The sequence below is a fragment of the Rana temporaria genome, chromosome 8, assembly GCF_905171775.1.
Source record: "Rana temporaria chromosome 8, aRanTem1.1, whole genome shotgun sequence".
NCBI lineage: Eukaryota > Metazoa > Chordata > Amphibia > Anura > Ranidae > Rana > Rana temporaria.
The window spans coordinates 96,202,113-96,229,968 of NC_053496.1; the positions used below are offsets into that span (position 1 = coordinate 96,202,113).

Genomic DNA, 27,856 nt, shown 5'->3' on the forward strand with positions numbered 1-27,856 from the left:
CTCAGTGGCGAGCTTGTGAAGGGCGGAGAAGGAAGGCGCTCTGAACGTCCCTCCCTCCCCTAAAGTGCACCCTCTACCTCAGCCGGCTCCTCCCAGCCCCGCTCTCCGGCCCTGTCTTGCTTTCTTTCTCTCTCCCCCCACCACACACACATCCTTCAAGCCAGGAACATGTCAACCGGACACCAGCACAGCCAGAGCCGGGCTATCCCCACCAGGACCATCCATATTAGCGACTCCTCTCAGCTACCTCATGACTATTGCACCACCCCCGGGGGGACCCTCTTCTCCACCACCCCTGGAGGTAAGTGAGGCCTACATGAGGGCTGAGGAGGGGCATGGCGGCCTCTGCGTGCATGTTCGGGGAGGTGGGCTCGGCGCTGCAATGTACAGGGGGGGGCTTGTTAGTGTACTTCATGGGGTGCAACTAGGGGGAGGGGCGTGCAGCGTGCATGGACGGTGCTGGGTGCAGATAATTGGGGTGCATGGACGGTGCTGGGTGCAGATAATTGGGGTGTTTGGACGGTGCTGGGTGCAGACCAGGAGGGGGTGCATGGACGTGCAGACCAGGAGGGGGTGCAAAGAGCTGGCGGGGGTGCAGGGAGCTGGTAGCAGACCAGGAGGGGGTGCAAAGCGCTGGCGGGGTGCAGGTTAGGAGGGGGTGCAGGGAGCTGGCAGCAGACCAGGAGGGGGTGCAGGGAGCTGGCAGCAGACCAGGAGGGGGTGCAAAGAGCTAGCAGGGTGCAGGTTAGGAGGGGGTGCAGGGAGCTGGCAGCAGACCAGGAGGGGGTGCAGGGAGCTGGCTTGGTGCAGATAATTAGGGTGCAGAGCATGCAGCTGGATGTGAGGCTCAGGGCGGTCCCACCCAGAGCTGCTGGTGGTGAATGCAGGGATCACATGCCAGTCATGTCCGTACACAGCCTTCATGGCCTCCCTGAATGCACACTTTCAGTGATTGCACAATCCTGCCAGCAGAGAGGGGGGTGCTGGGCCTCGCCTAGATGTCACTTGTTATCCTGACTTTCCATGGCCGGCCTGATTGTGTTCAGTACAGGGTGGAGGTAAATCGGGGTCACAGCTGGCAATACAAAAACACAATGCACGTGCTCCGTCATGATGGGGCGGCCCCATACACAGGGCCCAGCTTCGATCACAAGACAGGCCCTGCAGAGTTCCTAGGATTTCTGATAGAATTCTTAGAGCCCATCTTGGAGTACGTGCAGTTACCTGTTTCTTCTGGGGGGGGGGGGGGGGTGCGCGACGCAAGTGACTGCAATGACGCAGTAACTGTCGTTTTCTATGTGTTGTTTACACCAGAGTAGTGTTTCTCGCATTCCATAGCTGTGTAATATGCTTGCATATCATCACACAAACACATGTAAACATGCACAAACGCACCTCTCACCCACAACAATTTGATCAGAAAAAAACATGCCTTTGTGGGGGAAAAATAAACCTACGCAGAAAAACGTGCATAAGAATGCAGTTGACTGCAGGCATGTTTTTTTATGTGCATTGGTAGTGATTGGGCCTTAAGGGATCATACGTATGGGTATTATTTCTATAAAGGATCCTGCATAAAACCACACGTGACCTTGTGCACACAGGCACCTGGGGCCATAGAATGTAGGATCCAGGTGTATCTCTCCACCCAGGAGCGACAGCTGCTGCATACTGCCACCCATGGAAATACTTAGGTCTTGTGCAAATGGGTGCCTGACACCATCGATCAGCCTTTCTCAACATGTTTTAGTGTTGGGAAAGCCTTAAAATAACTTAACAGCCTCAGGGAACCCGTGTTAATACATCTACAGCACTCGTGTGCAGGAAGGAGCCATCCCCAAACTGTTCCCACAAAGTTGGGAGAATGAAATTGTCTTGGTATGCTGACACCTCAAGAGTTCCCTTGGGGGTGGAGGAACTTGACTGGCCTGCACAATGTCCTGAACTCAACCCTTTGTGATTAAATAACATCAGACTGCCAGCCAGGCCTTCTCATCCAACATCGGTGCCTGACCTCACAAGTGCACTTCTGGAAGAATAGTCAAACATTCCCATAGATGCACTCCTAGACCTTGTGGACAGCCTTCCCAGAAGAGTTGAAGCTCTTAGAGCTGCAAAGGGTGGACAAGCTTAAAGGAGTTGTAAAGAGAATTTTTTTAATGCAATCTATGCATTAAGGTGATAAAACATTGGATGCTGCTGCCCCCGAGCCCCCGTTATACTTGCCTGACCCCTCGCAAGTCCCGCGATCCTCTTCGCCTGGCCGCTGATTGGCTAGAGCGGATGGATTGAGAGCAGCGCAGCCATTGGCTGGCGCTGCTGTCAATCACACCCAGTGATGTGGAGGGGGCGAGGGAGAGTGACACAGTGAGCTGCTATGGCCGCTCGCTGTATCACGGGAGTGCGCCTGCAATTACTGACCACCATGCGAGCTCTCATGACTGTGGTGAGTAATTGCGGGGAGGACCAGGGACAGCTGCCGAGGGACCCCAGGTGACGTGGATCGGGGGCCACTCTGTGCAAAACGAACTGCACAGTGGATGTAAGTATAACATGTTGGTTATTTCAAATGATAAAATGTTTTTTCTTTACTGACGCTTTAAGATTGAACCCTACAGACTAAGACTGGGATGCCATTAAAGTTCATGTGCGTGTAAAGGCAGGCGTCCCAATACTTTTGGTAATATAGTGCATGTTCAGAGGTGAATGTCCATACACAGGCTTTTACAAGTACTTGCATTACGGCCGCATCACTTAATTGATTTCTATGGGCAGCTGTGGCTCTTGAGTGGGGAAATACACCTGATTTTTCTATGGTGTCAGGCACCTATGTGCATGAGGCCCGATGGTCCACCAAGGGCTTCTGTTTACGTGCGTTTAGATGTCCGTGGAATGTTCACGTGTGTCAAACTTTTTCCATATCTCTAGCTCAGTTTTCCTTGTACATTTTTATGCACATTCATCAGGAACTGTTAGAAATACAACCATTGGATGCAGGAATGACGGTTGAACCTAGCACAGGATTACGGAGCACAATGCTCTTGTGGGCATATAATATACAATACAGCTGCGTTTTGGTTTGAACTATACTTGGTATTTTGAACACAGCAGTTTTTACAACACGTGTGCATAAAGCCAAACATGCGTAAAGCTACTTGCGCAAACATGAGTGAGGACATATGACCCGATGTATGCTTGTGTTTACATAAGTACTGGCATACAGCCATTGCTTTCTGAGAGCAACTATGGCTCCGAGCCAATAAATGTGGGTTTTGGGAGGACTAATAGTGGAACTTTAGCATGAGCACAATAGGTTTTACCTGCTGATCTTACTTTTTACAGTTTAATCGGACAACAATGCTGATCAGCCGTGTGCATGAGGCTTAAAGAGGGGGTTCACCCTATAATTTTTTTTTTTTCTAGCATTAAATTAAGCATAGTAGCGCGAGCTACAGTATGCCTTTATTTTTTTTTGCCCCGTACTCGCTGTTTAATCCTATAGTGAAGATTCCGACTCCCTGCAGGGAATGGGCGTTCCTATCCAGAGGGAAGATGATTGACAGCCGGCTCTGGCGCGTCACGCTTCTCCGGAAATAGCCGAAATAGGACTTGGCTCTTCACGGCGCCTGCGCATAGTCTGTGCGCAGGCGCCGTGAAGAGCCGAGACCTACTCCGGCTATCTTCGGGGAGCGCGACGTGCCATAGCCGGCTGTCAATCATCTTCCCTCTGGATAGGAACGCCCATTCCCCGCAGGGAGTCGGAATCTTCACTATAGGATTAAACAGCGAGTACGGGGGGAAAAAAAAATAAAGGCATACTGTAGTTCGCGCTACTATGCTTAATTTAATGCTAGAATAATGTTATTGAGGGTAAACCACCGCTTTAAGCTTGTTCACAATATTTTGACTTTTAATGTGCCATCATGTGTTTTTTTTTCTTTCATAAAATAACTAGAAAGTTATTCTCCCTCTGAACAAAGTGCCCATTGCTCCATATGTTCAGACGCGTGTGTTATTATCGGACATTTTTAGCCATGCCTCCAGGAAAACTTGAAACTGTAAACAAGCTTAGGGAAGCCAGGACTACCTCATGACTATTGCACAATGGGGAGGGAGACTAGGGGGAGGTGGCATGCCTGCAGACGTCCTTCATAAACAGCCGTTGCTTGTGTTGCTGCAAAACATAAGGGAATCTGCTTGAGAGCCGTGTTCATATGTTCAGAATCTGGCCTTGTTTTCTTAGAATACATGGCACTTATAGTACAAAGTCGTAACATTCTTGCCTTCATAGTTTGACCGCACCCCCCCCCCCCCCCCCCCTCCCTTCAGAATTATTGGCATCAGCTCCTCACTCTAGGAATGTTTCAGGCTCCAGCCATACTGTTGATCCCACTAACACATGAAAACACTTTTGTAGAATGTACTGTGGAAAGTTACTTACAGGCTTTCAGAGGCACTCTGGCTTCAGAAACTTGAGGTAGTGGGCTATTGGCATTTTTTAAAAGCATAATCCACCTTTTACAAAAAATGCGCTCACAGTAATTTCAAATCCAACTCCAGGATATTTGCAAAACTGCTGGTATGAAAAAAGAAAAGGTCACTTGGCTGAAGTCACGGTCACATAGTAATCCTTCTCTTGTTTACTTCCTGGGGTCCATCCTTGGGTGTCATGTTCACATCACTGCCTGTTTCATACACACGCCCTCCTGTTGCTGGACACTTTCAGCAGCTGGGTTCTCTCATTGCCCCCAGAGGTAGGGGAATTTCATGGTTGAGGGGAGTAGTGCCTAAGAAAATAACTAGCATGGAAAAATGTCCAGTCCCCTGAGCAGGATATTTGCTTTAGGTCATGACATTGCAGGATGGCTTGGGAAGAGGTGTTTGGAATCTTTTGGGTGGGACTCTGCTTTAAAGTGGTTGTAAGACATGAAATATGAGCAAAGAATATTATTTATTATACAGGATTTATATAGCGCCAACAGTTTGCGCAGCGCTTTACATCAGGGAAGACAGTACAGTCACAATACAAATCAATACAGGAGGGATCAGAGGGCCCTGCTTGTTAGCGCTTACAATCTATCTCTATGGCAGGGGTAGGTCACCTGGAGCCCTCCAGGTTTTGCACAACTACAAATCCCATCATGCCTCTGGGAGTAATTGTAACTGCCAGCCTTGCAATGCCTCATGGGAAATGTAGTTTCACAACAGCAAGTGGGCCCCAGGTTGTTTACCCCTGCTCTATGATGTATACTGGTCTCTGACCAGAGCACCAAGTGTCATTTCTGTCTGCTGCATCATGCTCTATTTCCATGAATAATTTCCTGACACCAAAAAAAATGGTAATGGAAGGGACCTCCAGCAGAGTGATGGCCTCAACTCTGTCCCTGTGTGAAGGGGGTGTGGGGTTGTCCCTTCCCTCCAACCAGCTCAGAGCTTTCCTCGCTGAGCTCTGCGGAATGTGACTTCAGCCCCCCCCCCCCCCTTACAACTTGTGTGGGAGGATTTATTTTGTCTGTATCCCCTGGAGCCAGTCACTTCATTGGGTATACGTGAGGGTTTACAACCACTTGTTTTGTTTTTTATTTTTTCCTGGAGTTGGGCTTTAAAAAAAAAAAGTGCATTTATTACTTTTTTTTTCCAACGAAGCCTGCAAAGCATTACAACCACAGTCAGTGTATTAAGGGTTTTTGCATTAAGGGCTGCTTCACATACTACATCTATTGGGGTGTGTTTATGCACACCACTGCACATGTAGTTTGGACAGGGCCTATACTTTTTTTTTTTTTTTTTTTTTTTTTTCTCTCCCAGGCAAAGTTCATGTGTTATGGGGCTGGAAGAAGTAAATAATGGAATAGCAGTGCTACAAATAGATCTGTGAATTGATGATGTAACTGTGCGAGGAGCCATGAACTAGACAACTTAAATCAGAACAGGAGGCTGCAGGGAGAAGATCACGTGTGGGGTAAAGCAGTTTGAGGGTGGGGGTATTGGGGAATGTGACCATGTTGTGTTATAACCTAAGGATGGGTGGAATGATCTTAAATAATAAGTTCACCCATCATAACCCATATTTGGGATGTAACATGTTATGCACTGGCCCCCACGCCCAATTCTTCTCCACCTGCTAACTGTCAAAAAGAAAGTGGCTGTGCAGGGCCATGTCCCTCATTCACAGCACTCTGTGAATGGGAAAACGACAAGGTCCGGCAGCTTTTGCGGCTGTCGGCTTAGTTTTCAATGAACTACCACAGTGCTTTTTCTGAAAGGCTCCTTACACATACTGATACTTTTCCAGACTTTTTTGCCTTTATGCTTGCGCCCAAATGTGCGATAACTTATTCTCGCTCTGCACAATATGTAAATGGGCATCTGTGTGCGTGAGGCATAAATTGCTGACCAAAAAAACGCAAGCGCCGTGCACATGGACATTACAATTAATGGGCTGTATTTTAGCTCGGTAAACAAAAGCTGTCATCGCGATTCCTTGCTTACTAATGTGATTTGGTCACAGTGATTACATGGTACAAGGGCCAATCGCAGCAGCCTCGTACAATGTAATAGCTGTGATCAATCACAGTAGTAAGCAAGGTCTCATGAATGAAGCCTTTAAACCAGTGGTTCTCAACCTGGGGGTCGGGACGCCCTCGGGGGTCTAATGATTATTTGTCAGGGGTCCCCGAATCCTTGGCTGTTCCTGAAGCCCACACTGCTCTACCAGCCATTTTGTGGCCGCCCAGCAGGGCTGTCCCTGGAGCCCGCTGCCGCCCCTTCAGCCTCTTCGCTGGCACCTATTTAGTTCACTGCATGGCTGGGGGGTCAGACTAGGGGTCAGCTGACTGGTGAGGAATGTGAAGTGGGAGGGGCTGGAGGAGACCTTATCTCCTGATTTCGGCATAGGTGTCACTGCTACTAGACACCACACAGTCGATGACACTGTGAGTAACACTACCTGTGATTATAGTTACCATTAAAAGTCCCCACTACAGTTCTCAGATCAGCAGATGACCTCGATCAAGAGCGCCTAAGTTGGCTGATCAGAACTCCCCCCAACATTGCTACTCATCCCAATTCCCCCGCCAGCACTGCCACTCATACTACCCCCCCCCCCCCACCAAGAAGCAAGAGAAGGAATGAAAAATAGAGGATACATGGAAGGAAGAGGAAAAGAGGGGGAGGAACTAAGAAAAAGGGAGAGAAAGAACAAGAAAGACGGATGGGGGGGGGAATACATTTTTTATATAGACAGGGATAAAAGGGAAAGAAAGGAGAACAAAGAAAGAGTTGTACATCCTAAAATGTACCTTAAGGGGTTTTAATACTGTACGAGTGGAAGGGATTCAGGGAGCGCAATATGTCCGTGGGTTTGGGTGCGCAAATTGCTTGTCTTGCCTTGGGTGCTGACAACTCACGCCACAAAAATAATTTTACTGTTAGGGGTCCCCACAACTTGGGAAATTTTATCAAGGGGTCACGGCACTAGTAGGGTTGAGAACCACTGCTTTAAACAGTAAGGGTTCATGTAAACAAAGTTTTTTTTTTTTTTTTTTTTTTAACAGCCTCTCCTGATAAATTTAACTTGACAGATAGTAACCCACGTTTAAAACATCCATTCTGCCGCGTTTGCGTTTTAGAAGCGTTTCATTTTTGGCCATTCAAAAAAAACTCCTGTAAATTAAGTGCACCTAAACGCGAAGTTTAGAAATTGCGCATGAAATGCCTCTAAACTCAGCGTTCCACAAAAAGCCTTTGATCTGCCTAGAAATTACTGTAAACGCCCCTGTGTACAGGTACTGATAAGATAACGTAAAGGAGAGTTCAGGAGCAGTTAAAAATATGCCTAAATGTCCGTTTACCAGTAGCTGTGTACATGAGGCCTTGGGTATTGCTTATTATAGACTAACCGCACTGGTGACAATATGTAAAAGTATGTCGCCAGACCGGTGCTCTCAGTAGGTATCACTAATCGTTACAAAACACCTGTGCAGTGTTGCCTCTGTCTGACGCATGTACTAACCCTGGCCTGTTTGTTTGACGTTTCTGCCTGCTTCCTGGATCGATCCTTTGTCTGCAGCCGTTCTCGCCCCCCCCCCCCCCCCCCCCCCCCCCCCGTGCGTCGTAACGTCACAGGGAACGGAGATCGGCGGCACACAGGCACTGTGTGAATCGAGCGAGGAAGCCGCGCGCTCACACAGCCGGGAGGCATCGCAGGGACAAGGTAAGTAAACCATGCCTGTGGACACTGTGAGGCGATCACGAGTCTGGCTCGGGGATACTGCTTTTGGTCCTGAAATCTTATCCTGAGCCACACTCGGGAATACCGCCAGGGGGGTTAGGTCTTCTAAAGACTCAGTGACTGCTAAATACTTTTGGGCCTTTTTACTGTGGTCGTTATGGTAGGTATTTATACTGTCTGGGTTCTCCAGGACCTCTAAAAATGTGACCGGAAATGGATGTGTAATTTATGCTCCTTGAAAGAACAAAGGTGTAGATTTTTATATTTTCCGAAAATCGTGACACTATGCATCTTATTAAATACTTTAGACTGCCAGCTTTCCAAAAAGGGGTCATTTTGGGGAGTTTGTACTGTCCTGGCATTTTTGGCCCTCAAACAGGCGGTAAGGACTGATCATATTAAAAAAAAAAAAAAAAAAAAAAATTGATACAAAATGTCATGCTTTTGTGATGTAAAAAAGCAAACCATTTTTAAAACTTTTTCCACTTTTTTTTTTTTTTTTTGTGACCTACGACTCAATTGGAAAAACTAAAATGTGGTTGCATAAGTGTGCACACCCTCCTATAACTGGGGATGTAGCTGTGTTCAGAATTAAAGTGGATGTTAAACCCACTAATTTCTAAATTGCTTCCATAGTGCTGATCTATAAGGATATACATGCCTCCTTCACGTATCCTTGCCTGTCAAATATCCCCCCTTTAGCTGTTTGGAGCCTTGCAATACTCTGGATTCTGTGGCCAAATATGGTGTCCAGGGTTAGGTGGGTGGAGTCATGATGTTTTTAGACTCCATGCCCACCTCTACACTCCCCTTGGCCAGGCATCAATATTTCTTACACTGAACTTCTGGTCTTGTGGATTATGCCCCATGATCAATAACATCCAGTCAAAACCTGGCAAAGTCATCACATGACTTCAGCATGCCCAATCGTGGAGAAGGGGGGGGGGGCGTGTGTGAAGTACACAGAATGCCTCTCGCACTCATGCATGAGATAAGGAAATCACCTGCCCCTCACAGCAAGGGGGAAGAACCTGCCCTTTATTTCTGTTCATTTTTAACTTACTGAAGAAAGATGAGGATTGCTTAGAGCTAGATTAACTCTTTGTGGCAAGACTGGACATGGCATCCTCTGCTGTAACAGATATGAGTCTTAAATAAAAACAAATTAGGGTGGGGGGGGTTAAATCCACTTTAAGCAATCCCATTTGAACTAATGGTAAATGGGAATCGGTACACATCTGCCATCATTTAAAGTGCATTTGATTAACCCCAAATAAAATTCAGCTGTTCTAGTAGGTCTTTCCTGACATTTTCTTAGTCGCATCCTACAGCAAAAGCCATGGTTTACAGAGAGCTTCCAAAGCATCAGAAGGATCTCATTGTTGAAAGGTATCAGTCAGGAGGGTACAAAAGAATTTCCAACACATTAGATATGACATGAAACACAGTGAAGACGGTCATCAAGTGGAGAAAATATGGCACGACCGTGACGTGGCTCCCAAACAAAATTGACGTTTTATATATTTATATATTTTTTTGCTCAGTTTAGGCCGATACGTATTCTACATTCTAAATTTGCAGTAAGCGTTTGGTTTGTGCAAAAGTTATAGCGTCTACAAAATAAGGGATAGTTTTATGTCATTTTTATAAAAAAAAAAAATTCCTGCGACATTATGGCGGACACATTGTAATTTTTACACCGATCAGTGCTATAAATATGCTCGGATTACTGTGAAAATAGCAGTGAGGGGGTTAACCACCAGGTGGCGCTGAAGGGGTTAAGTGTTCCCTGGGGAGTTATTCTTACTGTTAGGGGGCGTGGCTACATGCGACATGTCACTGATTGCTGTCCCTGATCACAGGGAACAGCAATTGGTGACTGTCACTAGGTAGAACGGGGAGATGCATGTTTACACTTGCCTCTCCCCATTCTGCAGCTCTGTGACCTGATTGCAGGACACCGGCAACCAGTTAACTGACAATTGCACAGTTGTGCGACACTGTACCCAAATAGATGTTATATGGCCAGGCAACAACTTCCTCTATACTCCTTATGAGCTCCTGAATTCCCCAGCAATATCGTGGAATACATTGTATTCATGCAATAAAAGAAATGCTCCATGGTGTAAAAATTGACTATGGCTAAATGCACTTTGGATATCCAAATTGCATAGCATGTCTCAAACGCCACAGTACTCTCCCAAAAACAGATGACCACTCGCGCGTGTGTGCGCATGGCTCCACTCTACATGTTTCATCATACTTGACATCGGGGCATGCACTACGCCCAACCATGCAACTTGTATAATGGATGCAGCAGGGTGGATTTGATTTAAATTACTAGTAAAAAGGCTTGATTTAAATACACATTTTTAAAGATCAACTGTCATCTGGCCCGCTGTTGACTCACCAACAGTTCCATTCTCTTTAATAGAATGGCTGATGCAGGGTGACACAAGGTGAAGGGAGGTGGCAGCAGCAGGTGAGTGGATGCCCGCTAACGAGCGCTGCCAGGGTTGATCTAAAATGACAGGTGCTCTTTAAGTGTAGTGACTCATTCTTGCTGGTAGTTTAGAAGCTTTAATATTTGCAAACAAATTAAGGTTTCCTATTTAGAATGAGCTGTGAGGTACACTGATATCGGAACCTATTCAATCATACAGTTTGTAGTGTACAAAGTTTGCGGAATAATGGGATAAAGGAATATTCCTGAAGGTTTATCTTATTGTTACTGTGAAATTGTGTGAATGCATCAATGCAGTGCATGCTATCTCAGGTTGCAGAGCTTGGATTCATTGAATGAGTTTACCAAAAATGTAAATATTGCAGAATATACAGCCTCATGCTACATAATTTAGCTCCATTTCATGCTGAATAAACTAGACTATTAAGGTATCCTAAATACAAAACTATCTTTTTTTTAGATGTATTTTATTAACCGCTTGTAGACCAGCTGCCGCAGTTATATTGCAGCAGGTTGGCTCTACTGCGCGAACTGTCGTAGCTGTACGTCGGTCACTTTAAGCGGGTTGGCAGACGCGAGCGGGCCTGCTGCATCGCGGAGGTGCCGATGCTCATTACCGGCGGTCACGACCTCTTTGGGCACGAGAGGCAGAACAGGAACGTGTGTATGTAAACGCGCACATCCCTGTTCTGTGAGCTGAGAAAAGGCAGATCGGGAGTTTCTAATGGCTAGGAACCACGATTTGCAATTTCCTCTAGGTCAATCTTATCCCTCTTCAGTTAGAACACACATTAGGGAAAACAACCCCTTGATCGCCATCTAGTGTTAACCCCCTTCCTGCAGTGACATTTTTACAGCACTGATCGCTATATAAATGCCAATGGTCCCTAAAAAAAAAGTCTGCCATAATGTCGCAGTCCTGCTAAAAATCGTAGATCGCCACCATTACTATAAAAAAAATAAAAATGCTTTAAATCTATCCCCTATTTTGTAGACGCTATAACTTTTGTGCAAACTAATCAATATATGCCTATTGCGCGGTCGTGCGGCATGGCTCCCAAAATTGACGCTTTTTTTTTTTCTTTCACAAATGGAGCTTTCTTTTAGTGGTGTTTGATCACCTCTGTGGTTTTTATTTTTTGCGCTGTAAACAAGAGTGGCAATTTTGAAAACCCTATCTTTTACTTTTTGATTTTAATAAATATAATAAGAAAAAAAAATCCTCAATTTAAAAAATCAAAATAAGTTTATTTGACCGTTTGCGCAAATGTTCTAGCATCTACAAAATATGGAATTTATGTTTATTTTATTTTTTACTAGTAATAGCGGCGATCTGCGATTTTTTTTTATTTTTTTTTTTTATTTATTTATTTTTTTTTTTGTAAAATTGCGGCGGACATATCGGACACTTCTGACAATTTTTTTGAGACCATTCACATTTTTTACAGCGATTAGTGCTATAAAACTGCACTGATTACTGTGTAAATGACTGGCAGGGAAGGGGTTAACACTAGGACACTGAAGGGGTTAATATGTTCCCTAAAGTGTGTTCTAACTGTAGGGGGGAGGGGACTCACAAGGGGAGGAGACCGATGCGTGTTCCTCTGTACTGGGAACACACATCGGTCTCCTCACCGCTGACTGGACCCAAGCAATGCGGCGGGGGCGTGCACCCCCTAGCCACCCGGGAAGGCAAGGACGTCATATGACGTCCACCCGGAGGGAGGGAGGGTTTCCGCTGATGTCATTTTACGATGACTCGGTAGGGAAAGTGTTAAGGTGCCTGAATTGCCCATGTCTTTATGAATGTAGTGGTAGATTTTCAACATTCATTTTAACTGCAGAAGCCAAAGAAGGATCTTTGGTGCCTCAAGTCCCGTTTAATGTAACTATTGGCTAGACCTAGCATAAAATATTTTTAGTGACAAGCACCTGTGTGCTAAGGGCCAGTTCACGTCAGATGCAGTTCCGTACAGTTTCGTGTGCATTTTTTTCTGCACTAAAAATGCATGCACAGTGTTTTCCATGTATTCCAATGGCTCTAGTTCACACCATGCAGTCACTTTCCGTTGCAGAAACTGACTGCATGATGTTAACTAGAGCCATTGGCATACATGGAAAACACTGCATGCATTTTGCGCAGAAAAAAGTGAACGGAACTGAATCTGGTGTGAACTGGCACTAAATGTACTGTGTGTAACACAGGTGAACACTGCCCTTTACCGAAGTTCCAATACTCAAGATACCGGCTCAGATGAGTCATGGAAATCCCAATGCCTGTACAGTTCTTGGCTGCACAAATATTTGATACAAATTGGCCTGTCATGGCGTCTTTCTGTGAAGTCATTGTTGTAGTCTGATCACTAGGGAGAGGAGACGAAGCACATGCTTTTGTCTGCCTGCAGCAGACTGATCATCTTAGTTTAGATCAGGGATATTCAATTAGCGGACCTCCAGCTGTTGCAAAACTACAAGTCCCATCATGCCTCTGGGTGTCATGCTTGTGGCTGTCAGAGTCTTGCTATGCCTCATGGGACTTGTAGTTCTGCAACAGCTGGAGGTCCGCTAATTGCATATCCCTGGTTTAGATGGTCACTTTACTGGAGCTCAAAAACTGCTTGGTAATCATTCAAGATAGTGAAGATTTACCCCCCATGTGATGGAAAGGCAAGGGTATCTATTCCTTTACAGGCCTAATCTGTTACTGTGCCTAGTCAGGTCATAGTCTCTTGCTATCCTACCCCTGACCCTTTTTATTTCTCAGAGGTGGGAGGTGTCGGAGAGCCTCGGAAATGTACAGAGACAGCTCGGCTGAAATTGGAAAGGCTCTGGTATGGAGTATTTTCGAACGGCGCCCCAGCACCTCTGGCCAAATGCGGTACTGCACATCTCTGTGGCTTGAATCCTGCTAGTTTTGTGAGACAACTCTCTCAAACCGAGTCGGTATTTAAAAAAAAATAATAATAAAAAATGCTTGTATTGCCAAACGCTCGTTAACCGTGTTGCTCGCAATCCGACTGTTCACTGTACTGTGATTCTGTTCTTGGCAAATATGCTACATAAATCTCCCTCCACTGATTCTGGCTGCAGTTATTTTAACTGGGCAGCCGAAGCTGCCACCTTTTCACTTCCTGGACTCTCCAGCTCTGCAGCTTTCATTGGCCCTCTTATAATTATAAAAAAAAATACTATCCAAAGTTAAAACAAGGGTAGAAAATGTAATGGGAAGTTGTTGTTGTTGTTGTTGTTGTTGTGTTTTTTTTTTTTTTTTTTTTTTTTTTTTTCTGAAGGTCTGTTATAGGCTTATAAGGCTCATTTACATCATACTATTTAGACCTTTTAAATATGGAGTCTGTTAGCTTAGATTATATTCCCCTCTTTCTTCTGTATTGAACTATATTGTAAATTGTATTGTCCCCCTTTAATGTAAAGTGTTGGCGCTATATACAGTATCTCTCAAATGAGTACACCCTCACGTTTTTGTTAATATATTTTCATGTGACAACACTGAAGAAATGGCACTTTACTATCGATTAGTTGGCCGATTATTGTTTCGATTAATCGGATAATAGCCGTTCCAAAAAAAATGCAATTTGTTGTCGGGCAGATTACAAAACACATTACATGCTTTTCTGCAGCTTCTCCATTGAAGTATATTGAACCAAAAAAAATTAACTAAATGGCACCGCTTTGCGTTGAAAACTCCTTGCCCTTTCCAAATACGCAGCAGCTGGAAAAAAATCATGGATGTGAAGGTGTCCCATAGGAAAACATGTAAATGAACTGTAGTGTTTCTGCAAAAAGCACCAAAAAACAGGTGTGACCCCCAGGCCTGAGATGTTTAGTAACATAATGGGGTTAAAAAGACAAAAATAAGTACAAAAAGTCCAAATAATCGCTACTGTAAGGGGTTCATTTTTTTTTACTGTGGGACAGTGAAAGTAATATTTACAGTAAGGATTTGCTGTGTTTTTTTTTTTTTTTTTTTTTTTAAGAGGCTTCTTTCTGGAACGACGGCCATGCAGACCAATTTGATAGTGTATGGTCTGAGCACTCATACATTTATTTCCCAAAGACAACCTCTGGATGACACTGAGCATGTACTCAAGTTTGGTCGACCATGGTGAGGCCTGTTCTGAGTGGAACCTGTCCTGTTAAACCGCTGTATGGTCTTGGTCACTCTGCTGCAGCTCAGTTTCAGGGTCTTGGCAATCTTCTTGTAGCCTAGGGCTATGCCATCTTCAAGTAGAGCAACAATTATTTTTTTTTTTTTTTTAGATCCTCAGTTCTTTGCCATGTTGAATTTCCAGTGACCAATATGAGAGCAATAACACCAAATTTAACTCTCCTGCTCCCCATTCACACCCGAGACCTTGTAACGCGTCACATGACAACGGGGAGGGAAATTGAAATTTTGGATGTTTTCCCTTGGGGGTCTACTCACTTTTGTTGCCAGTGGTTTAAACATTAATGGCTGTGTGTTTGTGGGGACAGAAAATTTACACTTCTATACAAGCTGTACACTCACTTTACATTGTAGCAAGTGTCATTTCTTCAGTGTCACATGAAGATATAATAAAATATTTACAAAAATGTGTGGGGTGTACTCTTTTGTGAGATGCTGTAAATCCTGTGGTGGTAATAAAAAATATATTGGCAGGCTAGTGTCGTCTGAAGCCTACAAGTCATGTTAATTTTCCACTTTTAATATCGTCTGTTTACCTTTTTTTTCTATTTGCTTCCACTGTGTTGGGTGTACTCCAAGCAATGTTCTCAGTGTCACAAGGGTTTCTACGTAATTTTACCTTCTGCCAAGTTATTGTTGGGATGCAAACTCATGATGCACAATTATTCACTTGGAACATCTTGTATATCAAGGGTCACCTATTTGTAAATGGTACCATTATTTAACCACTTCAGCTCTGGAAAGTTTTACCCACTTCCTGGCCATTGTTTGAAATGTGGAACTGTATTGCTTTAACTGACAATTGTGTGGTTGTGAGACAGTGTACCCAAATAAAATTGTTTGTAGCTGCTGACTTTAAAAAAAGAAAAAAAAAACACGTCTGCAACACCGCTTTAAAGTATTTAGGTTTGATCCTAGACACGGTCCAAGAAAGAGCATTCTTGCCACCTGTAAAGATCTCTGCCCTGAAGAATTGGGTACATCCGATAAGGGGCAACAGACAACCCTCCATTCGTATGAGGTATCCTCTTTCGAGACAGTGCCCTATGCCCAGTTCCACTCCAGACCCTTACAACAAAGCATTTTGTTGGCTTGAAACAGGGGAAGAAAAGCCCTGGATTATCCAATGTGCTTATCCCCTCAGGCATCCTTAAGCCTAAATTGGTGGCTGCAAGATCAGAACCTGCGAAAGGGAAAATCCTTTCTCCCAGTAACCTGGAAAGTACAGACTAGATGCCAGTCTCTCAGGCTGGGAAGCAACCCTTGACGGTCTTTCTGACCACAGGCAGTACGTCTGGCCTTGCGCTCCTGAAGCTTCAGGACTATCCTATCAGAGTCCAGTCCAACAATGCCATTGCAGTGGCATATATAAACCACCAAGGCATTACCAGGAGTCATTCAGCTCTAAAGGTGGTGAACTACATACTTGCCTGGGCAGAAAGATATGTGCCAATGATATCAGCAGTCCATATCCCGGGAGTAGAAAACAAAGGCAGATTATCTCAACCACCAGCAGATCTGGCCCCAGGGAATGGTCCCTGCACCCATGCAGGAAATTTGCCAGCATTGGATGGCCAGAAGTTGACCTACTGGCATCCAGATTCAACAACAAACTACAACAGTTGGTCTCTCAGACAAGAGATCGTCTGGCAATTGGAGCAGACGCTCTGATAGTTCCATGAAGCCAGTACTCCCTGGTTTAAAGCAAAAAGGACAAAATATTATTTTGTTTTTTTAAATTAAATTGTCACAGTATTTGTTATAGCGCAAAAAATAAATATCAGATATGATCAAATACCAGCAAAAGAACTCTATTTGTGGTGGAAAAACATCCATTTTGTTTGAGTACAGCATCGCACAGTTGTAAGTGACACAGTGCCGTTTTCGAGGGAAAAAAAAGCCCAGTAATTGGGCAGCCAATTCTTCAAGGGCTGAAGTGGTTAAACAAAAATTGTTTGTTCTGTCACCATCCAAATTTTTTTGGAGTTTGTCCCTTCGAGACTTCATACGAAAATGCGGAATTGGCTGTTGGAAGTTGTTTACGTACTATCCGAATATTGTATGAGAATTCTTGGGACGAAAATGTTCGTATGATTTTCTTAGTGTACCAGCCTTTCGGCCCCTTTCACACGTGCGGACCGTATGTCCGCTTTTTCATTCATCCGTTTGCGGATGAAAAAGGATAAACATTGGTCCCAATGAGATTGCGGGTGTCAACTATAACAGCTTCAACTCTTCTGGGAAGGCTGTCCGCAAGGTTTAGGAGTGTCTATGGGAATGTTTGACCATTCTTCCAGAAGTGCAGGCTGACGATAAGGCCTGGCTTGCAGTCTCTACTCAATTTCATCCCAAAGGTGTTCTATCGGGGTTGAGGTCAGTACTCTGTGCAGGCCAATCAAGTTCCTTGAACCCAAACTTGCTGGCATCCTCGGAAATATGTGATTGATAAAATTCTCTTTGGCTAGTCAGCTGTGGAGATCAGATTGGCTTTAAGTACGATTTGTAAGTGGGATTTCGGCCCTGTCAGTATTCTTCCAAAGGCCTTTAGCCTCTCATTCGCTGGTCCGAACCTTTATATAGGTGGCAACTTGTTTGCTCCCCATTCACATCACCTATGTGTCCTTGGGACTTTAACTGCTGTCTGTTACAGAAACAATCATTTGAGCCTATCGAGGAAATTCCACTAGACTTGCTGTCACGCAAGCTAGCTTTTCTGATGGCCGTCACCTCGGCTAGAAGGGTGTCCGAGTTGGTGGCCCTTTCGTGCAGGGGAACCATACTTGATCCTTCCCTTGACAGGGTCGTGTCATGACCTGTTCCATCCTTTTTGCCAAAAGTGGTGTTAGCCATTTATTTAAATCAGGACATTATTTAGTTTTTGCTAGTCCTACTTGCCTCAGTGGATGCAGCATCAGATTGTAAGTGGAAAAAATGATTCAAACACAGCACCTGCTGATGTGGCAGGGAGGACAGTCTCGATGCACTGACCCTGGTACATCAGTTTTCTTCTTCTTTTTTTTTTTTTTTGTTTTTGTTTCATGCAACCTTGTTTTGATAGTCCCATTCATGTCTATTGGAACACAGCCACTGTCTGCCTAATAAAATCTATACAGGGGGATTGGTGCTTGTAACTCTCCCCCCTTCATCGCCGCACCGATCAACCCAAATTTCCTGTGTCCTACCCCTCTCTGTGATCCTCCAACCCCCCCCCCCCCCCACACACACACACACACACACAGATCTTTTAGGATGGAAAGCAAAAGAAGGGAGCTGGAAAATTTGTAATTTACTGTCTCCTTTTTCCGAATGCAGTCCTGGACACCCCTGGGGTAGAGTCAGAGTTCCAGATTAGATGCAGTGTACATGCGTGAGGTCCGACCATTTTGCCTGACATTCTTTTGAACCATTAAAATTTGGCCTGTGTGTCTCCGAGCACTAATACTTAGGGGTGCACCGAATGGTGTTTTTTTTTGGTGCCGAAATCCATACTGAAAAGTACACTAGGCCGAAAATGACTTTATATAACACATTGAGGATTAGCAAAATTTCCATGCGGTACACCTCTAGACATGGTACAGGAGGTGGTCAGATTGGGGGATATGATACAAGAGATCAATGCAGCCTCACCTGTGCCTGTCATGCAGCTTGCCAGTTCCTGGATCAGAGTGGTAATCTGATGTGTAACAGAGCTATATTTGAATTGCCTGGGTCGCAGTAAGTGTCTTTGCCATTGTTACTGCGGCCTGTGTAGTTAAGCTCCGTGACATACGGAGATCGCCGCGGCAGGCGAGGGCCGCACCAGGACACCCCAGTAATGGGCGGCACCCGGGGCGTTGCCCTGCTCAATTATCAGCAATGTTTCTCTTTCGGCAAAGTGCTGAAAAGGCACTTCCCTACTAATACTGATATTTTCTTACCTCTGTGTGGTAAAGAGATGAGCTCAGGTGTGTTATTTGTTAGAGATGTATATCTATTTATCGCTTGTGGCCTCCAACGAATCCCCGATTGCTTAGGATGAGCTCAGGCGTGTTATTTGTATATCTGTATTTATTGGCGTATAACACACACCCTCGCTTGTTTCAGGAAAAACCTAAGTTTTTTTTTTTTTTTTTTTTTTTTTTTGAATAAAGAACTGTGAAGTAAAAATAAGTGTCCGTGCCCATCTGCAGCATCGGATGGGGCAGGACCAGTGCCAATATATTACATAAAGTAGTATCTCCTGTTTACTTGGCTGCCTCTTTAATACAAAGTCCCGTCTCCTATGATGGACGGAATAGTTGTCCAATGGAAGCCCAGTAGAGACAGGACTTCCTTTTACAGACGCTGCTGAGTAAACATTCTCCTGTAATGTAATTTGACAGCACTCCTGCCCTCTCCCAGGCAGCACTGATACAGTATATATCTCCAAATCACTTGGGGGGGGGGGGGGGGGGGGGCTGTATTAAACCGCAACGTGGCTTGCGGAATGGACTTTGGAATTTCTACCTGTTCATAATTGAGCATTGTAACCTGTATTTACGATGCTTCCGTTTATGAATGGAGCCTCTGTCACCTGTCCATTCATTTTCAATGCAGCAGAGAAAGGGACTAGAATCTCCTTGGTCCCTTTCTCTGTCTCAAAGGGGAGATGTCGGGTCTGTTAAGACCCCTGATATCTTGCCAAAGCTGCCCCTCCCCCCAACAAGTATGTATGTGTGTGATTATATATATATATATATATATATATATATATATATATATATATATATATATATATATATATATATATATATATATATATATATATATTTGTAGACAAAGGCATTGGGGGAGGTTGCCTTTAAGACAGTACAAGTACTGATACTTTTATTTTTTTAAAGTGGTATTGGTGCTGCCCTAGTCATGTGCTTTTAGGTATTCAGACTTTTGTTTAAAACATTTTGTGTGACATCCACGCCTGGTCAGAGTTGCTGACCACAATTTGTTTTGTTTCCTTTAACAAAGAAACTGGATATAGTCCAGACAGGGACACGAGCTTTATATAGACAAAGCCCCTTTCATATTTTAGGCTGGGTGGTACTTGAATAGCAATGGCTATCAAGGTTTATTCTACAAGCTGAAGTCCTTGTTTGCAGTGGGGCTGTGCTGGCACTGCAAGGGTTAGCTGCTCACTTATGCCTAGGTGGCTGGGTGAATGAGTTTACCTGGTCCCCTGCTTTTGCAGACTGGCTAGACCAGTTTCTGCAACCTTTTATGCTACAGCAGTCCAAGGCCCCCTGCATTGGATGCTGAGGGACAGGAGTGGAGGATTCAATAAGTAAAAGTGCTTTTTCCATGCAGTGCCCCTTGTGGGCTTAATTGCTCAAAACACACACGTGGCCTGCAGTTGTGTGTTCAGAGCAAGCTTTTAGCTAACTAAGCTGTCATTGCTCTTGTTCATGGTAACTGATTTTGCGTTAACAGGGTGGCCTTCAAATGTCATCACTGTAAGCCAATTGCCACCTCCTGGGCCTTAATGCCCATGCAAGTGCTGCTGGAGGCATTAACCATAAAATTGCAACCTTGGGTAGCGTATATTGTAGGTTGCAAGTTGATGCATTCAGACCTTTTTTAATGGTTGCGATCTTGTACCCTTTTTTCATGTAGTGTGTAAACTTTATCTTGGTTACACTTTTTTTAAATCCAGAAAAAAGTTTATTAAAGCACCAATATAAACTTACAAACATCGAGATTACTCTCCGGTAGAAAAATAAGCAGAAATGCATTACAAAATCTTGCAAAAACAAACCATACCACTGCACCATCCACATACATGTCATTAGTAAATCCCGGCCCCGCCCAGTCTCCACCTCCCAGTATATATGTCCCCCCTATCTCGCATACCGAGCCCGGTACACTGCCAAGAATCGGGTTTAACTACTCAAACCCAACAGCCTACCCGTGACCAGATTTATCTTGGTTACATTGGCATATACAGGCATACACAATGGGGCTTATTTACTAAAGCTGGAGAGTGCAAAATCAGGCTAGTTTCTGTGCAGAAGTGAGCCTGACTTTGCACTCTAGCTTTAGGCATTGTGGGCCAAATTCTCAAAAAAGCTGCCTAACTTAACTTTCAGCAGTTAAGTTACACTGACTTAAAATTTCTACCTAAGTGCCTGATCCACAAAGCACTTACCTAGAAATTACACGCCGTGTAACTTAAGTGCCTCCGTCGCAAGGCGGTCCTCCTCTCCGGGGGGCGTTTAAAATTTAAATGAGGCGCGCTCCCGCGCCGGCCGTACTGCGCATGCGTGTGACGTAATTTTCCCGACGTGCAGCGCACGAACGTAATTTACGCCGGGCTTTGTGGATTGCGACGGGACACTAAAGTTGCGACGGGTGAAAAAAAAAAAGCGCCGGGAAAACAAAAACAAAAAAGAAATTGTCAGCGTCGCTCGGCATGCATTCCTGAGAGGGAGAACTCCATGCCAATTTTCAAAGAAAAAACCGGCATGGGTTCCCCCCCCCCCCAGGAGCATACCAGGCCCTTAGGTCTGGTATGGGTTGTAAGGAGACCCCCCCCCCCCCTACGCCGAAAAATCGACGTAGGGGGTCCCCCCTACAATCCATACCAGACCCGTATCCATAGCACGCTACCCGGCCGGTCAGGAATGGGAGTGGGGACGAGCGAGCGCCCCCCCCTCCTGAGCCGTGCCAGGCCGCATGCCCTCAACATGGGGGGGTTGGGTGCTCTGGGGCAGGGGGGCGCACTGCGGGCCCCCCCACCCCAGAGCACCCTGTCCCCATGTTGATGAGGACAGGACCTCTTCCCAACAACCCTTGCCGTTGGTTGTCGGGGTCTGCGGGCGGGGGCTTATCGGAATCTGGGAGTCCCCTTTAATAAGGGGGCCCCCAGATACCGTCCCCCACCCTAAGTGAATGGATATGGGGTACATCGTACCCCTACCCATTCACCTGGAGGCAAAAAGTTAAAGTTATTAAACACACAACACAAGGGTTTTTAAAATAATTTATTAGTCTGCTCCGGAGGCCCCCCTGTCTTCTTTATTAGCTCTAATACCAGGGGGGGCTTCTTCCACTCTCCGGGGGTCTTCTCCGCTCTCCGGGGGTCTTCTCCGCTCTCCGGGGGTCTTCTATCTTCGCCGCTCTCCGCTGTTGACTCGGCACACCCCGGTTCTTCTGCAGCTGTCCGGTGCCTTCTTCAGCGCTGGCTGCCTGCTATCTTCGTGTGTTAGCTCAATTACTAACAGGCAGCCAGCGCGGTCTTCTGTGACGTCATGTTCTTCTCCCTTCTTCCGATGTTGACACGTCGCCTCTTCTCACTGCAATGATGGAAGCGCGCCTTGCATCCCATTTATATAGGCATCACCGTCCCATCATGCTCCGGTAGGTACCCACGTGGTGGGTGCACGTGGGTAGGCACCCACCACGTGGGTACCTACCGGAGGGCATGCGGCCTGGCACGGCTCAGGAGGGGGGGGCGCTCGCTCGTCCCCACTCCCATTCCTGACCGGCCGGGTAGCGTGCTTTGGATACGGGTCTGGTATGGATTGTAGGTGGACCCCCTACGTCGATTTTTCGGCGTAGGGGGGTCTCCTTACAACCCATACCAGACCTAAGGGCCTGGTATGCTCCTGGGGGGGGAACCCATGCCGGTTTTGATTTTACAAATTGCCGTGGGGTTCTCCCTCAGGAATGCATACCAAATGCCGTCGCTCGAATGTGCTTTTACATGGTGTTACTAACTTTACACCATGTAAAAGCAGCCCTAATTTTACACTTGCAAACTAAAACTTACGGCGAAAAAAACGAAGCTGAAAAGCTTTGTGGATCGCCCTAAGTGCTAATTTGCATACTAGAAGCGGCATTTCGACTCGAAATGCCCCCAGCGGCGGATGCGGTACTGCATCCTAAGATCCGGCAGTGTAAGTCCCTTACAGATGTCGGATCTTCTGCCTAACTTTGGAAAACTGATTCTGTGGATCAGTTCCAAAGTTAGAACCAGGGATACGACGGCTTACGCCGGCGTATCCCTTTTGAGGATATGGCCCTGTGTACTTAAGTGGGATATGCCTGTATAATACCATGTGAGAAACGGATGCATTATGAATACAGGGCACAAATTAGGGTTGTCCCGATACCACTTTTTTAGGACCGAATACAAGTACCGATACTTTTCATGTACTCGCCGATTACTGGTACTTTGTGTCCCCACAAATGCAGCCGTGTCTAACCCCGATTTCCCCCCCCCCCCCCCTGCCGCCGCCGTGTAGTTGATCAGAGCAGGGAACATTACAGCTTTCATTTGAATAGCTGTGTGTTCCCCCGCTGCGCCTCGTCGTATATAGCCCCTCCCCCTTGTCCAGGCACTTTGATAGACAGATCACCCATCCAATCCTGGGAAGGGTGATCTGTCTATCAAAGTGCCTGGACAAGGGGGAGTGTCTATACATGACGAGGCGTGGCGGTGGAACACACAGCTATTCAAATGATAACTGTAATGTTCCCTGCTCTGATCAACTAGGGGAGGAGGGCTTGGCTTTCTCTTTGAGGACTGCTCTGCTCTCTCTGCCCGCTCTCTCTGGGGGGGGGGAAGAAGTATCGGCTGAAGCATCGGGAGCATTTGCGTGAGTGCAAGTACTCTACATGGTTTAACATCCATGATTTTTTCAGCTGCTGTGTATTTGGAAAGGGCAAGGACTTTTTATTTCATTTTTTTTTACGCAAAACGGTGCTGTTTTGTTTTTTTGGTTCAATATACTTCAAAGGAGAAGCTGCAGAAAAACATTTGTGTTTTCTAATCTGCCCAACAACAAATTGGGCAAAAAAAAAAAAAAAATGCAAATTGCAGCAAAAATTTTTTTTTTAAGGTTATTAACCGATTAGATTAATCGAAACAATAAGCGGCCAACTAATCGATTATGAAAATAATCGTTAGTTCCACCTCTTACACAAACAAAATTCATTTTTATTTTTCCACACAGCTTTTTTTTTTGGTGGTATTTGATCACCACTGGGATTTTTATTTTTTACACTACAAATACATTTTTTAAAAATCGACGTTTCTTCTGTTACAAAACTCCGGGCATGTTCATTTCTCTCCTCGCTGACAGCAGGGTAATCTCAGCCCTGCCTGCTTTGCCTCAAGGCAGTGTTTCTCAATTCCAGTCCTCAGGCCCCCCCAACAGGTCAGGTTTTCAGGATTTCCATTATGTTGCACAGGTGATTTGATCAGTTTCACGGCCTTAGTAATCACCACAGCCTTTTCATCTGAGGGAAATCCTGAAAACCTGACCTGTTGGGGGGGCCTGAGGACTGGAATTGAGAAACCCTGCCTCAAGGGGAGAGGGGGAAGCGACTGTGAGCATTGAGCTGCGATATATAAGATAGCGGCTTACTTTTTTTTTTTTAACAGTGAGTAGAGGAGAGCCGATCGGCTGCTCTCCTGACGGGGGGGGGGGGGGGGTTTGTGCTGATTATAAGCGCAGCCCCCCTTGGATGCCCGGCCAGATCTACCAGGGATGGCCATCACACTGGACCACCAGGTATGACACCCTAGACCACCAGGGCAATGCCAATCAGTACCCATCCCCAATGCCTGCCAGCGCCATCAGTGCCGCCTTATTGCAAATCAGTGAAGGGGAAAACGTACTTTTTTTTCAAAATTTTCAGTTTTTATTTTATTGCTAAAAAGGTGATCAATTACCACCAAAAGAAAGCTCCATTTGTGGGAACAAAATGATAAAAATTGTGTTGTGTACAGTGAAGCATGACCGTGCAATTGTCATTTAAACGGCGCTGAAAATTGTCTTGGGGAGGAAGGGGGTGTAAGTGCCTGGTATTGAAGTGGTTAATGTCCACTTTCCTTTTATTCTGTGACAAAGTATACATGCTTGTGATGGGTAGAGAGGGATGCTCGGCTACATCCATGGAGATTCTTTTCACATATTGAAGGACTGATTTGAAGGGATTGTTGCAGCCACCAGTCAAATTCTGAGAGTGGGCTTGCACATATGTAGAACAAATCGCAGTTGTGTTAAACACTTTGACAAAAAAAGCTTATGGACTGGATCTTTGACAGAAGTCCCTGAATAATGGCTTTAAATCAAAATTTGTGGAAAAGGTGTGAGTATTGAGATTCTTTGCCTTTCAGTTTAGCGAGAAATGTAAAGGCTGCTATTGGCTCCTGTAATCTGCTGTACCACGTCTTGTTAATTTTAATACTTATTTTTATCACTTCCTTTAGGGACCAGGATCATTTATGATCGTAAGTTTCTTTTGGACCGTCGCAATTCTCCCTTGGCTCAGACCCCTCCTCGTCGCTTGCCGGATATTCCTGGCGTTACCAGCCCTATTACTGCTGTCGAAGCCCCCAAAGTAGAAACAAATAATTTGAACAACCATGACAGGAAGACCGCTATTGGTAAGATGTGTGTGTGTGTGTGTGTGTGTGTGTGTGTGGCTGATGGGGGACTGGCATTTGATATGTTGCCATCCCTGCATAAAATTAACTTTTTGTCTATTTTTATTAGTGTCCATTAAAGTCACCAAGAATGTGCTGGTTTTGGTCCCCACAAAACCCTTTACCCAGCATACAGAAAAAGTGCTAATTAACTAAACTAGTCACTAGCCAAACTAAATGGCCAGTTTTCACCAGATGCAGACAGTGTTTTTTGTTTGATGCAGGGGAAAAAAATGCATGGAAATTGGGTTGTATGGTCCTCAGCTGTTCATAGTTCACGCCAGTGCTTTTAGTTCCAGGGGGAAAAAGTAGAACATGTAACAGATATTGGTGCCTCCCTTACTGCCAGGTTCCTTCCACGGTGCATCAGGACTGCTGAGCCTTGACATTGGTCTGTTTACTTGCCTCTGTCATCCACTGTGTCCTTCTGATTTTCCCCACTCCCACCTCTGTGCTCTGTTTCAGTGCCTGCCCCTCCCCACCTGCTGCTGAAATTGGTTTCACACTATCTTTTTAATAATGTAAGCTACGTCTGTGTCTATTCCTTATAAAAAAAAAAAGGTTTAAAACTGATTTCAGAGTGCAGCTTGACACTAACTAGACCAGCCACCTCTCCTCCTGACTGACTTCAGCAGGGGGATTCTAAGCCTCACCTTTTGCAGCTGTCGGGTCAAGAGGAGAGAGGCAGCCGGTCACAGCACTGATATGTTAAAGGGGTTGTAAAGGTTAGTTTTTTATTTTCTAAATGGGTTCCTTTAAGCTAGTGCATTGTTGGTTCACTTACCTTTTCCTTCAATTTCCCTTCTAAATGTTTTTTTTTCAGTTTTTGTCTGAATTTCTCACTTCCTGTTTCTCATCAGTAAGCTGTTCTAAATGACTTTCCACCACTCGGATGATGGTGGAAAGCTTACTGAGGAGAAACAGATAGTGAGAAATTCAAACCAAGAAAAAAAACATTTAGAAGGGAAATGGAAGGCAAAGGTAAGTGAACAAACAATGCACTAGCTTAAAGGAACCTATTTAGAAAATAAAAGATGAACCTTTGCAACCCCTTTAAGCCATTGTGAGAACAGCTACGGGATTTGGTTATTGACTATTGGGAGCTTGCACCCCATTGTGAGACATTTGTTGGGACTATCCGCAAGAGTGCTTATCTGACTACGAGCCTATTAATGTGAATGTAAGAAGGCATTTTTCATATCCTTGCTTAATCTCCTTCCTTATGCTTGTTTCTCCTCTAGGTGAGGATGCTCAGTTTGAAATGGACATCTAATCTCCAGGATGCCTGTCAAGCACGCTCTTGTGCGCACCTGGCTTGGCAAATAGGATCGATGAGAAATCCGTCAAAGGCGCACTTGCGTAGAAACCTGCCCTTCCTGGTGCCAAAGGTCAACGCAACTAGGCTCCTTCCTCCTATTTTTTTTTCTCTTTATTTCTCCCCCATGATTAATTCCACCCCAACCACAAAATGTGGAGGTGGTGAAAGGACTTGACTGATTTCAATGGCTTGATGTTGGTAAACAGGAATTAAGTTTGCCAATTTTGTACTGTAGATCTGCAAATATTTGTGAATGGTGGGTGGCAGAAATGGAAATTGTGCAACTTTCCCCCGTTTTTAAAAAAAGTGCTAGGATTAACTCCCACAAGTTGCTTTGTACCTCACCAAACCTGTCTGGGTACTCTTGCCTTGCTTTTCGCCACTCCTTTTGTTAGCACTTGGCTTTTTGTATTGAGCCCCCTAAAAAAAATATTTTGTTTCCCCCCTCTCCTGGTAACAAGGCCCATAATAAACATGCCATGGGCATGCTGCCTGTCTGTGCATTAATTTGGGTGATGGGTCTTTGTTTTGTTTTTTCCTAGTCATCAAATATTTTGGCCTTGCAGCCCCCCCCCCAATTCCCCCCCACCCCCAATATCAGGTCCTGTTTATCCTTTCAGTCATGTAATGAAGTAAGGACAAGGAAGTGGCTTAATTTTTTTCCTTCCCAGAAACCTGATTAAATGTATGTGATGTGCTGTTTTTGGCACATGCCATTACATCCATGTACTTCTTGGGTCATCCATGAGCTTTTGGTGTGGCACCACCGAAGGTGTCGCTTCAGTTTGCATATATAAAGGATATACTTTTTTCTTTTTCTCCCCCTCACAAAATGGTATTAAAGCTGTAACCAAAAAATGCATGACCCAGAAAGAGCATGACTTTGTTTTTTGACAATATTCAGTCTGTATATACATGTTTGGCTTCAATTGTCTACATTTTCTTTTCATATATGGAGCAGCAGTAAAGAGAAAATATTTAGTCCAAACTTGATCAAAATTTAGCTAAAGCCTAAAATATCAATTTGTTGTTAATAGTATTTTTTTTTTTTTTTTTAAGCATTATACAATCCCAAATGGTGGACAATCTTAATGTGATACTGCCAACTAATTGGGGGTTCCATCTTCAGATGATGCCTTCTGTTCTGCTTCCCCATTCAATATGCTGTTCAACTCCATTTTCTCTCCTTAATTGTATGGAGCAAATCTTTT

The 27,856-nt window shown here is 45.0% G+C and overlaps 1 protein-coding gene across 1 annotated transcript; it reads left to right on the plus strand.

The window, feature by feature from the left end:
- On the plus strand, positions 1–26,943 carry EIF4EBP2 (eukaryotic translation initiation factor 4E binding protein 2). Its single transcript, XM_040362324.1, has 3 exons — positions 1–301; positions 25,112–25,288; positions 26,569–26,943. The coding sequence occupies exons 1-3, from the start codon at positions 169–171 to the stop codon at positions 26,598–26,600; spliced, it is 342 nt and encodes a 113-aa protein (XP_040218258.1). The 5' UTR covers positions 1–168; the 3' UTR covers positions 26,601–26,943.
- The last annotated feature ends 913 nt before the right edge of the window (positions 26,944–27,856 follow it).

Coding starts and splice junctions, on each gene's coding strand:
- EIF4EBP2 (XM_040362324.1), top strand. CDS start 169: ATGTCAACCGGACACCAGCACAGCCAGAGCCGGGCTATCCCCACCAGG. Junction 302..25,111: donor CTTCTCCACCACCCCTGGAG/GTAAGTGAGGCC, acceptor CACTTCCTTTAG/GGACCAGGATCATTTATGAT. Junction 25,289..26,568: donor TGACAGGAAGACCGCTATTG/GTAAGATGTGTG, acceptor TTTCTCCTCTAG/GTGAGGATGCTCAGTTTGAA.